General features: G+C 36.6%; 2 protein-coding genes across 4 annotated transcripts in view; one reads left to right on the top strand and one right to left on the bottom strand.

Annotated features, from left to right (window-relative positions):
* The window catches only part of NMT1_1 (glycylpeptide N-tetradecanoyltransferase), a 51,869-nt gene that overhangs the window by 30,634 nt on the left and 5,201 nt on the right, over positions 1-16,034 (top strand). The window contains exons 10-11 of one of the 3 annotated variants that reach the window (XM_051209098.1): positions 5,335-5,472; positions 11,714-12,161. In XM_051209098.1, coding sequence (XP_051074525.1) covers positions 5,335-5,472; positions 11,714-11,734 — 159 coding nt within the window. In that variant the 3' untranslated portion in view covers positions 11,735-12,161. Of the gene's footprint in view, positions 1-5,334; positions 5,473-11,713; positions 12,162-13,707; positions 13,961-16,034 lie in introns of those variants that run through there. The other 2 variants (XM_051209100.1, XM_051209099.1) reach the window with 2 other exon arrangements.
* Positions 15,403-16,034, bottom strand: part of CAMSAP2_2 (Calmodulin-regulated spectrin-associated protein 2) — a gene marked incomplete at both ends in the record, with an annotated part of 46,966 nt that continues 46,334 nt past the window's right edge. Inside the window, one exon of the mRNA XM_051218532.1 lies at positions 15,403-15,576. Within this exon, the coding sequence (XP_051074528.1) occupies positions 15,403-15,576 (174 nt within the window). The remainder of the gene's footprint in view (positions 15,577-16,034) is intronic.

Genomic DNA, 16,034 nt, shown 5'->3' on the forward strand with positions numbered 1-16,034 from the left:
TGATTACTATTTTTTTTATTTATTGGCCCCACGGATCATCATTATGCTTACATTTTAACTTTATACAATTCATTAATGTTAAATATACACTTGTATATACGATATGAAACGTTTCAACACACAAGCTGTTATTACAATTTTACGCTTACTCATCACATTGAGTTGTACTTTCATTTTTAAAACAGTTCCGTTCTTTATCTCTTTGTCGAACATAGATGTTAATCCAATTTTTCTTTGGTACATAAAAACATCGATGTTCTGGATGGGAGCTTATGTGGCAAGCCCATTTCACTACTGTATCATTTATCTAGTCATTGTAACTCAGACTCAATTCACTATGTTAATTTCGGTGTGTATGATCGAAAGTATGTCTGTACATTAACGCTTAAGCTATCTTCCTATTGGTCTCAATGTTCAGATAATCGATAATCTATTCACACCCGATTAACTCTCAAATATATATGGATTTTTAACAGACTCACTCTCTCTGTTTCATCGTGTGCTTGCTCACCGTACGCTTGTGGATTATTATTATTCATTATCAATAAACTATCTCTATAACTGGTGTTCAGGCTTTTTAATAATCTCGAGTAAATTCGCAATTCTACTAGGAGATTAAGCCTACCTAAAATACTCAGTTACAGGATATTATTATTTGGAGTCAGATATTGAGGACATCATCCTCAACGAGGTCATCTATGTAAGCATACACAAACGGTAAGCCCCGTACCACTTGGTCAATAAAACGCTGGAAACTTTGTGCAGCATTCCTTAATCCGAAAGGCATACGGACGAATTCGTATATAGTCCAAAGGGGGTAGTAATGGCTGTTTTAGGAACATCATCTGGATGAATTGGAATGTGATGGTAAGCACGGACGAGATCAATTTTCGAAAAATCGACACGTCAGATAGGCTATGAGTGAAGTCATGCAGATGTGGGAGAGGATATCTATCTGGTATGGTCCGGCTGTTGAGAGCTCTATGGTCACCGCACGGTCTAACTTCGGAAGAGTTTTTCTTAGGTACCATATGGAGCGGTGATGCCCACGGACTATCGGAGGGGCGTATGATGCCCAACTCAATCATTTTGTTGAATTCGTTCTTTGCGATAGCCAGACGAGAGGGATCAAGGCGTCTTGGACGTGCGAACACTGGTGGACCCTCTGTCTTTATGTGGTGTACGACGGTATGCGTCGGTTTGTCGTGTTTGAAACTCGGTCGCAATAAATCTGGAAACTGATTAAGTAAATTGACGTATTTGTCGTTCTCGTGACGAGGTTTAACTAATAAATGTATGGAAGTCTCATTTGATATAAATCCTCTAATTTCTTTACTTTGTTCGGCAAGGACAAGTTTCCTATTTCTGACGTCTACCAGTATTTTGTGGAATTGCAGAAAATCAATGCCGATTATAGGAACGAGGACGTCCGCTATGATGAAACTCCAGGAAAAATTAGATTTAGGACCGAAATTTAATTGCAACCGCCTTTTGCCGTACGTCTTGATGTCAGACCTGTTTGCAGCTTGTAGTTTTAGTTTGGGGTCAGGTGTGTTTTTCTCGAGTGCAGTAGGTGGTACTACACTAACCTCTGCCCCAGTGTCGACTAAAAACTGTGTGCCGGTTTTTTTGTCTGTAACATATAATAGACGACTGTCTTGAAAGTTGTGGTCAGTGAGTGCAGTCGTCATTAACCTACGGTCTTGACGTTCCTTTTTCTGTGTGCTTGCAAAGTTACAAGGCGGAGTACATTTTCTAGCTTGTTTGCCATATGTTCTATGGTACCAACAAATGTTGTGTCTAGTAGTGCTTGGACTACGTCGTCTACGGCTCGTAGATGTTCCTCTACGCTTGCTATGGGAGGCATTCAATAATTGGATCTGAGCTATCTGTTTCGTAAGGGTATCAACTGATCGTCGTAACTCGGCGATCTCGTCAGCTGAGCTTGATTGGATTTGAGATACAAGGTGAGTCTTGGACCGTTCGTAAATTCTGTCGGCTATGTCTGCTAGTCTATCAAAATCAACGTCTTCGTCTCCAATTGCTAGTATCTGTTGAATGTTTTGAGGGAGACGTCTGAGCCACAATTGATATAGTAGACGTTTGTCTACTGTACGATTTCCTAATAAGTTTGTCATGTGGCGTTTTAACTGTGACGGTGTATTGTCACCTAGCTCCACGTTGGCTAAAAGTTGATCAATTGTCTGTTGGTCGGTGAGAGATGTGACACGAGTGACCTCTCTTTTTAGATAATCGAATGGTGAGTCAGGATCCGGCTTAAAAATGACATCCGGCACTTGTTCAATGACGTCATCTGGCAGCAATGAATTTGCATAACTAAATTTCGTACTCTGGTTTGTGATTTTGTTTGCTACAAAAAAGCTTTCTAAACGAGCAAACCAGAGTCCAGCCTTTCGTGGATTAAAAATGGGTAAAGGTACAGAGATGGCACCCACGGAAATAGATTTAGATGAAAGACTTAGCGAATTATCAAGTGCCATGATACGAAGAAGCAATAGTAATAATAAGCCGAGGATTGTAATATACAATATGAAGAGAAATCAAAAATAACAACAAGAAATATATGTAAGACTCACCAAAAAGAAAAACTGTCACTTTTGGTTTAAATATGCGAATATACAGCAATAATTCCAAAGGAACAATGTTATGGATGGATTTATTATGACTGTTAATGAATTGTTAATAATTGTAATAGTAATTCCAATGTGGAGTTCTTTAAGATACGCTTTGAGAGTATTCAGCAGAATTCGTAGAGGAATGATGTGTGTTCTAAAAGCGGTTCACCAAAATGTTGAGGATGATGTTCTCAATAATCTGACTCCAAATAATAATATCCCGTAACTGAGTATTTTAGGTAGGCTTAATCTCCTAGTAGAATTGCGAATTTACTCGAGATTATTAAAAAGCCTGAACACCAGTTATAGAGATAGTTTATTGATAATGAATAATAATAATCCACAAGCGTACGGTGAGCAAGCACACGATGAAACAGAGAGAGTGAGTCTGTTAAAAAATCCATATATATTTGAGAGTTAATCGGGTGTGAATAGATTATCGATTATCTGAACATTGAGACCAATAGGAAGATAGCTTAAGCGTTAATGTACAGACATACTTTCGATCATACACACCGAAATTAACATAGTGAATTGAGTCTGAGTTACAATGACTAGATAAATGATACAGTAGTGAAATGGGCTTGCCACAACATTATAAATTTTATTGTAGTTTCCTCTAAATAAATTGGATTATGGCTGTGTTTGTGTCCACGATATAACTGTCCTGTTTTAGTTTACTAGTTATAATTAATGGAATTTAATCATTGGACTACAGCTTACGAATACCTTGTATGATTTACCGGATTAGCGTACCCTACGTTGATTAAAGTTATAAGATTGTTTTGGCTTCTTGAAATATTTATGAATATATATAAATAATTGGGTTTACAAAAAATAATTATTATGTTAGGTTAAGGAACTCATATTTAAGATGATAAACACTATAACACAGTCAACTCTCAAAACTGATAACCACAAAAGTGACCAGTTCAACATGACCGAACTTATAATAGGTGTGTCAACAGATAAAAAAACTGTTAGTTTTTGTTATAATTTTTCTTATTGAGACCCAGCTACTCCTATTGCTTAATGTTCTTGCACACTACTTCACTAGACAAATCACCTAATCAGAACACGGTTGAAGAGGAACGAGACTATGTTTCAAATAACAAGAGGTAGATAGAAGTAGGAATCACAATCAGAAAAACGTTAGTATATTTATAGATTTTGCATGAGAAGATTCTAGTTTTCTCCAAATATCCACTAGCGCTGATTGGATAAGAAATAGCTAGTCAGCACCCCTTAACATAATCCTACACGGAACGTGCTTTATATTCCGCCAACAGTTTTTGATAAGATAATGAAACGCAAGCTACTCATGAGTAACGCGCGGTGAGCCTATAATTTATGGACGACTTTTGAGCGACGCTAGACTGACCTTCAGAGCATCCACCTAACAACCAAGACCAAATGAGTGTTATAAACCTGTGTGAGGAATTAGAATTAGAATTTACGGTTGATGATTAAGGTTAGGAATTAGATTTCGGGTTTTCATCACGAACTAACATCAGCTATAATGCCAAAACTCTATTTATTCAAATAGATGAGTGAATTTCGCACCAAAATCGGAGACCTTTTATCTTCTACGCGATTGGTTCGTCCATAGATTATAGTCTCACTTAACACACATAAAGCAAAAAGAGATTGCAAAATACAATTTGAGAAGATGAATTGAGCTTTTGGGCTACCTGTTCCTGCCATCTAGATACTTCAACAAGTTATCTATTTTTGTTTGTTTTAATATATTATGTTTATTAATCGCATGATCTATTCTGCTGCGTTTCTGAAAAGTGTACAACCTTTCGTTGTCAAAGTTACAAAAAACTCAATAAGAGACAATGTGGTTGCTGGCAATATACAGCGAAAAGAATGCACATTATTCAGATGTTCATTTACTGAACTGCTAGCATCTAACTGGCGATCACTCAATATTTATCGCCAGGACCGACCAAGAAGAAAGAAACGGAAACTTGTTGAAACATTTTACGCTGAGAATTCTATATTGTACCAAAAATATAATATTGAATAAAGCTGATGATGATAATGATAATAAGAAATAGCAAAGATTTACATTTAAATGTAGTTATACACTAAACTTGAACAGGTTTTTATAAATGATAAAAGTGGTAGTTCTAGGATGTTTTATTTATTGTTAGACAGTTCATTTTTTTAAAATTATGTTAATAATTTAAAATAATCAAACTTATTACCTTTCATACATCCATCGGTTTCATTCTTGTTTTATTTAAACTTTCGAAGGGAAACAACTTTATGAAACTTTTAATCAGTAAATCTTACACACATCATTTTATCTTCTTCAATTTGAAAGGCTAAATAGTATCCATGAGCCCCATACAACTAAAGATTAGTCCACACTGAGTACACAAGCATGTATTTCGTGACTCAGTTCATAGTTTTCTTCATGTATTGACCTTTTGATCGTTTTGTTACGTTCTTTATCACGAAAATTATCAACCTTTCAAACTGCAAAAGTCTATAGCCTTTCCTTTATTATTGTTTCCAGTTTTAGCTGTTTCCAAATACTTTTTATGACGTCTCCAACTTTTTATTATTGTTTTCAATCGATTCATTGAAAATTTTCTAAGATTTACATTGGATTGTTTACTTTTAGTACATTTCATGTTTTTCACTTCATTTGTTCACTATGGTGTATCAATACTCTTATAATTTACAGTTAAAGTTTGACGTATTCAATGCTTTGGATCTAATGGAGAATGGAAAGTTCCTGGAAGAGTTAAAATTCGGCATTGGAGACGGTGATCTACATTATTATTTGTATAACTGGCGTTGTCCATTCACTAAGCCCTCTGAGGTTTGTTAATTTTCTAATATTCTCTGTTGTCTTTTCTATTTAATTGATTTGTATTCGAAGCGCTTTCTTTTGCTTCATGTAAACGTTTTGTGAGACCTCTGAATGTTCATCTTGAAAGTTACCTCGACAACTTTAATAAATTTATGGAGATATTAGATTGTATACCTCAAAATAGACCACCGTGATAAAATTTTATTCATTCCTTCTCTCTCCTTAATTCTTGAATTTCTTGTATCGTTAAAGTTCACGGGCGTTATATACATTAATAAATGTTTATTTTTGGTGTAATATTATGAAAAATGCTAATGTCAAAGTAATGATAATCCAAACTGGTAAATATTGCACGTCATTTAACAACGACATCACAACTCATTCTCTCTTCAAAAACAATGGTTTAAATCAAGATAAACTTTACATTCTATAGAAGTAACGGTTTTCATTCATTTGTAATCTTACCACAAAGGTTCAATTAATTTCATGTATAATACCACACTGAGTTCTGATTGAAGTGTTTTAAATTCTATGTTGATCATAATATTATAGATTTCTATATAAATAACTCTCGAGTTAGTAAATATTCTTCAGGCATTCAGCAGATTCATACTTAAAAATTTAGGTACTCATTTACTTGTGTGATATCATTGTATGTCGATGCACATTTCACGCGTATATAGTCTCGAAATGCTCTCACACGGTCACGCGTATACAGCCTCTGCCAGGGAAGTCCTACTCACTGCCTTCTCGTGGCGGGGATGTTTACGAAAATGAGAGGACGAAAAGCGAATGTCCGGCGCTTTAACCGGATCCCAGACCAATGGTGCACATGGGCTCCAGTATCCTGCGGGAACAAATGGCGTATGAACCAATCGTTGGTCACCGGCTATCATGGGAATGCATCTCCTCACGATGCTTCACTGCCTTGTGGGTTAGACCTTTAGGTCGAAGGCTCAGGGTGTGGCCCCCTAAGAAAACTACCTGTTTTGGTCTGGGCACCCATGCAGTATCACAGCCCTCACACATATCGAATGAGATTTGTGTGGCGCATATATATTTGGTGCCTCCTTGTACCAATATCTATGTGTTAAAATAAATAAATAACATTTCACACTTATCTCATGCGGGACGACACTCCATGGTTGTTTTGCTCCAATATCTCGCGTTGTTGTACAGATTGAAGTGATTATATGTGTTGAATACTTTAGTGATTGGAAGATTTGCTACAGCTTAAAACTAATACATACGTTTCGTAAAGTTCAAGTAAGGGAAAGTATAATTGTTTCAAAGTATTCATTTATGTATGATGTATGAATGAAGAATATTTTGTACATCAAACTCCTAACAAATTGTACAGTTTTCATTCTAATTCTGATATCCCAGCAAAATAGTCTTAAGATTAATACAACTTTTAACATTTCGTATCTGTTAATGTCTCAGTCAGTTAGTCAGTCAGTCAGCTACAACGTAGGACCAGGCACATATGTGCATCGGTCCAGGTTGCCATACCGCATCAGCACAACGAGATGAACACCGGATTCATAGCAGTGGTTAGGTCAAAGGTGGTAATATATAAGAGAAAGATTGCATATAGAGATATAGTACAAGAAGAAAGAATTGGTTCGTAGAAAGAAAGATATGAAGTGATTTTAATCTCTTAGTTTAAGGGAAAACAGGGAGTGTATACACCGACGCCATTGTAATCGATTCTGAGCCATGTCACCAAGAGTCTCCAACCATTGGTTACGATAGTCACGCGGACCCCAACCAAGTAGTCTGCATCTACCGACATGGCAAAGACTAGAAGTTAATGTCTTCATGCACTGATGTCACGTTTTGGTTTGGCCGCCCCTAACTTTCTTCCAACCATCTCCAATACCGGATAGCATTGCAGGTCGTGGTAATCGGTGTTCAGGCATTTGTAACACGTGGCCCAACCATCTCAGTCGAGGAAGATTCATAACCTCATCAACTGATTTACCATCATTCCCTAATACCCTGCGTCTAACCTCACTATTACTTACCCGGTGATCCCAGCAGATGCCAGCAATATTTCTAAGGCATCTGTGGTCAAATACTAATAGCTTACGAGTGTCTTCTACTCCTAATGGCCATGTTTCGCTGCCGTAAAGTAGAACAGAACGGACTGCCGCGCAGTATACCCGTCCTTTTATTGATAGACGGATATCTCGCCTTCGCCAAAGGTGACGCAAGTTGGCAAAAGCCAAGCGAGCTTTTCGAATCCGTGCTGAGATTTCGTCAGATACCAACCCATTAGGGCTGATCAGACTTCCAAGATAAGTGAAGTTGCCAACGCGTTCGACTACTTCACTCCCTATCCTTAGTTCAGGTGTTGACGCAGACCAGTCCTGAAGCAACAACTTGCATTTCGAGGGAGAGAAGCGCATTCCAAACATTCTGGCATTGTTGCTTAGTGCTACCAAAAGACTCTGCATTTTGTCAGCGTCTTCACCAAACAGGACTATGTCATCTGCGTATTCTAAGTCGATAAGTGGACCTCCTGGATGGAGATCAATACCCGAGACCTCAGTCGACGAGAAAGTTATTTCCATCAGTAGATCTATGATGAAGTTAAACAAAAATGAAGAAAGTGGACAGCCTTGACGGACGCCACTTGAGGTTGCAAAAGTAGATGACAGTTCGCCACAAGCTCTGACTCGACTGGTAGTGTTCGAGTAAAGAGCCTTCACAAGGTTTATGTACTTCTGAGGTACGCCTTTCAATGACAGACACTGCCACAGAATCTCGCGGTCTACCGAGTCAAATGCTGCTTTTAAGTCAAGAAAGACCACCATTGTCGGACGCCGATAAGTATGCCTGTGTTCTAGAACCTGACGAATGGTGAATATGTGGTCGATGCAGCCACGACCAGGTCTGAAGCCAGCTTGAGTCTCTCGTGTTTGCAGTTCACGAGTCTTAGTTAGGCGTCTGATAATTATCGAAGCTAGTATTTTAGATATTATATTAGTTAAACTAATCCCTCTGTGGTTGTCACAGGATGATTTTGACCCTTTCTTATATATTGGGACGATAAGTGATTGTGACCAGTTAGATGGGATAACGTCTAACTCCCAGATCTTAGCTAAAATATTAGTCAACCTAATCGCTAAAATTGGACCACCATCCTTAAAGACCTCTGGAGCCAGTCCATCTGGACCAGCTGCCCTTCCTCGTTTCAGATTAGCTATAGCGTTTTGAACTTCTGCTAGAGTTGGGGGACCTACTTCAATGTCCCATTCACACTGTCTGGGAATGGAGGGTAGTTGTAGAGTCGCTGAAGGCCAGCTGAACTGTTCTCTAAAATGTTCCGCCCATCGTTCTAAACGTCTGGACTGGGAGCAGATGAGAGTATCGTCTTTTTCCGATATAATCTCACTTACACTTGACTTATTAATTCCAGTTTCTTTTATTAGTCTGTAAAGCTGTCTTGTGTTCCCTATAGTCGCCGCCTTTTCCATCTCTTTTGCTTTCATTGCCCACCACTGCTCACGGTCGTTTCTTAGACTTTTCTTAACCTAGATCTGATTTGTTATTGCTTTTCATCATGTTCGGAACCTGATGGGACGAGTTTGCGAGAATCCATCAGTGTGACAGACCTTGAATAAATCCACTGGTTCTTTGTAACCCTGTGGTTTAAATCACTGATAGATGTCACTGCTGTTTCCACAGCTGTTTGTATGGCTTTCCAAGCAACAACTGGGTCAACCTCGTTTTCAGAACTACCTAATCGTGACCTCAGTTGTTCCTGGAACCTACTTTTGGTTTCCTCGCTACTCAGTTCAGTTCGAATGGGTCTTTTTACTGTGGCTTTTTTGCGTCCAGTGAGGCGCAATCAGATGCGTGCCCGTATTAGGGCGTGGTCGGAGTCCAAGCAGGTACTCCAGAATGAGCGACAATCTTCTACCGACCCTCTCCAACGGTGACTGATGGCAATATAGTCTATTTGAGTCCATCGTTAGTTTGGTGTAGGGGGTCGCCATGTTAGACAATGTCTCTCCTTATGCTTAAAATTTGTGTTTGCTAAAAATAAGCGATTGTCTGAGCACAGTTGCAGCAGACGGTCACCATTATCTGTTCGCTGTGCCGGAATGCTAAAATATCCACCTAAATGCCTTTCTGTTTGGTTTAAGCTACCTATCTGAGCATTAAAGTCACCTGCTACGAGTACTGTGTCTGAGCGTTTAGCTTTCTGAAGAAGTTCAGAAAGCTTTCTGTAAAATTCATCTTTCACTTCATCTGAGCTGCAGTCAGTGGAAACGTAGGCAGAAACGACGAAAAGGCAACGACGTGTATCCCTATCCTTCCGAGTTCTTACGGAGCCGTTTAACCGAACAGCACATAGACGACTGTTGACGGGGATCCACTCTAACAGTGCTTGTTCCGCCCTCATGCTTAATGCTATGCCTACACCTGCCAGTCCACGAGAACTGGTTATCGTGTCACCAGATACACGGAGGGTGTATCTCGTTGGCTCTCCGTCTTGCCGAGGTGAGGTCAAGTGAATGACCACACTGGAATCCTGTATGCGTGTTTCAGAGACACAGCATACATCAATGAAAAGAGACTCTAGCGTTTTAGCCAAGGAAGCCTGCTGACCGATTTGACATAGGGTGCGTACGTTGAAGGCTCCAATGTGTAGTTTGGAGCGAGGTTTCAGTAGACCTGGGACAGAGTTTTGAACACTAGAATCGTTGGCTATGGTGACACTTGAGGAGGAAGCCGAAAGAGGAAGTTTAGAGTTGAAAGTCGATGTAGGAGGAATAATAGGGATTGAAGAGGAAGGTTGATTATGAATACAGCAGTCTCGAGTGCTGTTAGAGGTATGAGGGCGGTTATCGCTTCCCGGTTGCCCACACCGAGGAAGGGTTCTTCTGGAGGTACCTGAAAAGGAAATTGGATTAGAGGTGGTCTCAGTGGCCTGAGAGCGTGACCGCAGTGCCCAAGGGACAACTGCTTGAGGTCGGTCGCGCACGGCCTTTTCGTGGGAGGTTTTTGACGTGTTAGCTCCGTTCTACAAAGAGCCTTACCGCCGGAGACGGAAATCCGTGAGGTAAGGTGAGGTGTGCATTTTTAGGGTCGACCTTTTCTAACCCCACCCCTCCTTGTGGGAAGGCAGCATCGCTGTCATGCTGGTTGTCTGAAGGAAACACCTTACTGCTGTCACACCTCTGTACAGTCAGCAGTACGACTTCGCCTTCGGACCTTGGGTTTGTTGCTTTTAGTCTTACCGCTCTTCAACCGACCTGTCTGACATGGTAGGACCTTGAGGAACGGTTGTTCCAGCCAGTATAGCTCGGTTGCTTCATCACGATAGGCAAGCCCGACCACCACGTCAAGGTAGCAACAACGGTCGGGACTGTGAATGTCTGTAAGTGTAGAAATGACTAGTATTTGATCCATACTGGAATCAGGTTTTAGGGTAGATAGAATCAAGAGAAGAATAAGTAGCGTAGGATAAGAAACAATTATCAATAACGATATCAAAAGTTCGGTCATCGATTATTGTTTCGAGTATAGTGATATAAATCACGATGATTTGTTAATACAAATTGTCTAAATGTTTAAAAGCTAAGTATCTTTAAATTAAATAAGTTCAAAGGTGTAATATATATTTACATGGAGCTTATTGCATCACTTTGTATTTAACATGATTATATAACTTGTTGAGTTTGACCTTCACTAGTGTTCGAAAAGAGGTCTTACTACTCAAAATGTTTAAAGGACTAAATAATTGAAAATAAAGTTTCAATTAGGTGTAATAGGTATTTCCACAATTGCTCCACTACTAAGAACTATATATATATATATATATATATATATATATATATATATTACTTCATTTATTTTGAAAACCTATTTAGTCGGATATTAAATGTAGTGCTAAGTTCGAGTCTAGAACTTGAATGTCTTCTCACATTTCAATTCAGTCTACCGGAATTATCAGAATATGTTTCTTTTATTGAATAAACCACGTATGTATACACAAGTATTAACGGAAAAATAAATATGATTAGATGTCTTTGGGTGAAATCATATTTTCAGGTCACTCATTCTCGATTCATTTAAGACCTTGTTGTTCAGCCTAATTTTTTTCTCATATCCCATTTACCTTAGTTTGATATATTTTTTTCAAAATAATGAAACAACTATTCATTTATTGTGTTTGTTTTATTTGTTAAATGTGCTGATTGTTTATTTCTTTTATTCTATTAAAATCATTTTACAGATTGGAATAGTATTACAATAAATGAAATACTGCCGAAATTTTGCATTGACATCTAACATTACTAAGTACATAAAATCTGCATATCTTTTCACGCTTTAGTGTATCATATACTTTCTGTTCAGTGAACTTTACAAACCATTCTGAACCTTTAAACTGAATAAATTTTCAAAAATCTTTAATTCGCTATAGTTATCTTTGTCTTAGTTTCATAATCGTTCTTACTGATCAATGAAATTGTTTTGAAATTCATATGAGCATTATGTCGAATAGCTTATCAATTGTCCTCGATTCCCCTTTCAATTTCTGTTTTTCTTCAGCTTTTAAAAATGACACAAATTGTACCTTACTCTACTGTTAGGGTTTGCCAGTATTTTTGTCTGTTCTTTGAAATATATTTCTACATATGTATACCGGTAAATCGATTAAATTCTTTATTTCTCAGTGTAAATTATGTAATTTTCATTTTAAAAAAAAACGTATAAACAAGTAGCGTAGTTAGTGGTTATGGGCCAATTGTAAGATTTCATTTTGTATGTTGTAAATCAACTGTAGTGGAATCAACTTATTAGACGGTTATGTTCGGTTGTTTTTAGCGAAAACGTTTAGAAAGAGGTGTAACCTGATTTCCATAGCTACCTAGTCAAGCCTTTTTAAGCTTGCACACCATGTCTATGTCGAGGTATTTTAATCTTGACTAGTGGAAACTTATGAATTTGTAAACGATCTGAGTTCAGTAATATATCTGAAAAAGGTAACAAGAATTGTATTTTGAAGCTTTTCAGTTATGATTTATAAAAGCTGGTAAACTTTTTAATGAATAATAATTTAGAATCCTGTCATTACACAATCGTTTAAGCATAAAACTGCATCTAAAATAGAGTTACAATCATCCATAAAACAATGAATATTGGTAAAAGGTATTTGAGACTTAACGATGAAAAAATTCTTTACTAATTTGTGATAAGAGTTTAATTCCCGCTTCGTCGGTTCACAAATATTGTGTTTTACGAAATTGTTTATACTAATCTTATAAATTAAGGTTTTGTAAACGCGATTTTGGAGTTAGTTTGTCCGGGGGAACTTCACAAAATTGTCTAAAGTCAAGTGCAATAGGAAACGCTGATTTTGCAAATTATCTTTAACACCAATCATCATCAATGTGGGAAATGACCATCACAAGAAATGATGATTCATAATATATAATATGACAATCTTATTTTCAAATGTTTGTCATACTCTCGATGGAAATCCTGACATTTTATGTTCTTATGGATAAATTGTTGTTATTTTTTAGTAATTTCCAATAAAAGGTGTATGGTGCTATCATCAGTAAAGAATAGACTTCTGTTATTTCGGTACATAATTGTATTGTTTTATCACTATCTATGTGAACTTTTTGTTGTTGTGTAAGACGAAAATCAATTGTAGTTAGATGATGTTTACGAAAACAATGATACTGAATCAAGTATCATCAAAGTGGTTGTACGACTAATAGGTTTCACGTGCAGTAACTAATTATTAGATGAACTTGAAAATATACAGAAATCCAGTCAAAAACATCGGGACGAGATAAGTCTAGTATGAATAATAATAATAATGATATAGATTTAAATGTCTCAATTCCTAGTTTAGATCCTATTTTTAAGAAGGAGCTGACAGTCGAAAAAGCAGACCAACAAACAGTTGACTGATATTTTATCAAATCTTAATCAAGTACAGATCCTACTTAGGCTCTTTAACCGGCGGTCTCAAACTTGACCTTTTTCACATATGTTCAATGATATTTATGGTAAATTAATGAGGTCAAGTTGAATCCATGATTATTTAGAGACTGAAACTAACTTCAATTAGCATCCAATTTATGTTTACAACTAAATTATATAAATGAATGTTGCTAAACATTTTCTTCAAGCTATTTCGAGGTATCATGTTCATGATTATAATCCATGAATTTTCATTCTATAATTAAACTAAATTACATTTTAAATTTACAGAAAACACTTCTGATTACTTGAATATTTTACTGAGGAAAAAATATTGACATAAGAAAAATAAATCTAAATAAAAATGAAAGAAGGAACACTTCACATTTGTTATTTATGTGTATTTCTTCCATGTTACGTGTTTGTCTGTTTGTTTGGTTTATTTGTTAGTGTAATAACATTTATTTAATTTACCAGATAGTAACCGAAACAAGTGATGTAATGTAATGTCAATGCATTTGTTTTTATAAATTAGTTTGATTTTTACTTCAAAAGTTTTCATTTTGCATGTAGAGGACATTTAGTTGAATTTGTTGTTTGTGCTGCATACGATTTTGTAGAATAGTTACGTGGTCGTCCATGTAGTTGTATGGCATCGATAATAGTTGACATATGTGATGTGGAATTGATTTCAACAAATCTTTTCAATCCACTATCATATCTTAAATGGACATAAAGAGATACAAATATTTTAAAAAAACGAGCAAAGTGAATTTTTTCTTTAACTTGTTAAGAAGAAACGTGAAAAAGAGATTATGATGATCGGGAAACAATTTTTACGGAAATCAACCAACATATTTTTTACGTATTTACTAAATAGTTGGTTCATAGCATTTTCATATTATCTTAATTGTAAGCTTTCATTCAATTCATTAACGATTGGAAAGCTTTCTGTCAATCGATTAATGATAGTAAATCATACAGCTATTAATCAGATTTGTATCACAAATGTTCTAAGGGTGTACCTACTGAGGATTGCTATTAACTATCCGTTGTGATCTTGTAATTTATCTATATAAGAACGTGAGTTGTGACTATAAATAATGTTCGTACTGGTAATCAGTTATTTAATCTGTTAGTGTTCTGATTGGAAGTTAGGGGACGTAGGAATCGGAGTAACCTATCAATCAATTGACGAATACAGTGAAATAATACTAGATTCATTATTAGTGGTATGGTATAAGCATGATATTAGTGGGAAACCATCGGGAACTTGTGTACGCTGAACGATTGTACATTAATTAACAATTTTTATAAAGCAATTTAATAATTTCCGGGAACCCAAATCTTAACAATGACTGACTTTGAAATGCATTTACAAAATTCTGATGAAACTTCGTTTGCTTCAGCCATATTGAAAACCACACAGATACCATCAATGGTAGTAAGTGATAGTTACATAATATAATGAATAGACCACAGTCAGAAATGTAAGCTATTAAGACTTAGCCCCTCAACTTCACAATATATTAGTTGGTACTGTGTTTGTCGTGTGGAGTTTAAGGGAACATCCCTACGAACTCCCAAATTAGGAGGGCTCCATCCATTATCTCATGATTCTTAGTGGTTTTCCATTCCATATTGAAAACCAAATGCAGTTATGTTTGTATATATTATGGATGACGGATGTTATGATATTTAACTAGATAGTAACAGTTATCTAACTTGAAAATCAAATTTATGTACAGCCAAATATTCAGCCTTGAATAACAGTGATTATGTAAAGGGGAGTGATGGTATAAAACTGTTCAAATCGAAATGTGTGTGAGTTTGTAGTCTGTTAATTGAAAGCTGAATGGATTAAACACTAGTCACATGAAATTTACTGGTATTTAAAAACGACCAAATAAATGGAATTATGCAATTACCATTTAAAAGTGATCAAATGCAAATATAAACCATAGGACAATTATAGAAATTTATTGTCTAATCAACTAACTTATAGTATTTATCAACCATATTGTTTTCAATTTTACTCGGTCCTGTTCCACTAATACGAATCGCTTTTTCAATAATCGGTAGATAATTATATAATCCACTGTACTGACATTGACTTTTTAAAAGAATTATAAAATGTTTACCATCTGAACATCCAAGAGCCTGAAATAGAAGAAACAATGAGATTTATTTGAAATTACTATCACGCAATTATTTTATCTAATGGAGTTATCATTTTGAATAATAAATGAAGAGTTCCACATTAGGACGAAACAGCCATCCAGTGCTTTCAGGTTTTCCATGGTGGTTTAGCTTCAATTGACTCATAATCTCAGCTATTAAATTACTATAATATCCACAAAAAACCCCTTCTGATAATAATCATCATATGCTCACTAGTGACTGGATTCAAGATGTATATCCTGGAGTTCTAGTAAGAAGCAGTGACCAGTGGAGTTCAACCGGGTCTGTTGTAAGAAAGTAACTCAGTGAAGACAGTGGCGAACGGTGGCTCAATTTCGTGGATTGGTTGAAGTTAGACATTCACACCGTTGGATGCCGGTTCAGTGGTCTAGAGGTTAAGCGTTCGCGCGCGCGAGACAGGTCCAGTATTCGAATCT

This window comes from Schistosoma haematobium, chromosome 1, assembly GCF_000699445.3.
Source record: "Schistosoma haematobium chromosome 1, whole genome shotgun sequence".
Taxonomy (NCBI): domain Eukaryota; kingdom Metazoa; phylum Platyhelminthes; class Trematoda; order Strigeidida; family Schistosomatidae; genus Schistosoma; species Schistosoma haematobium.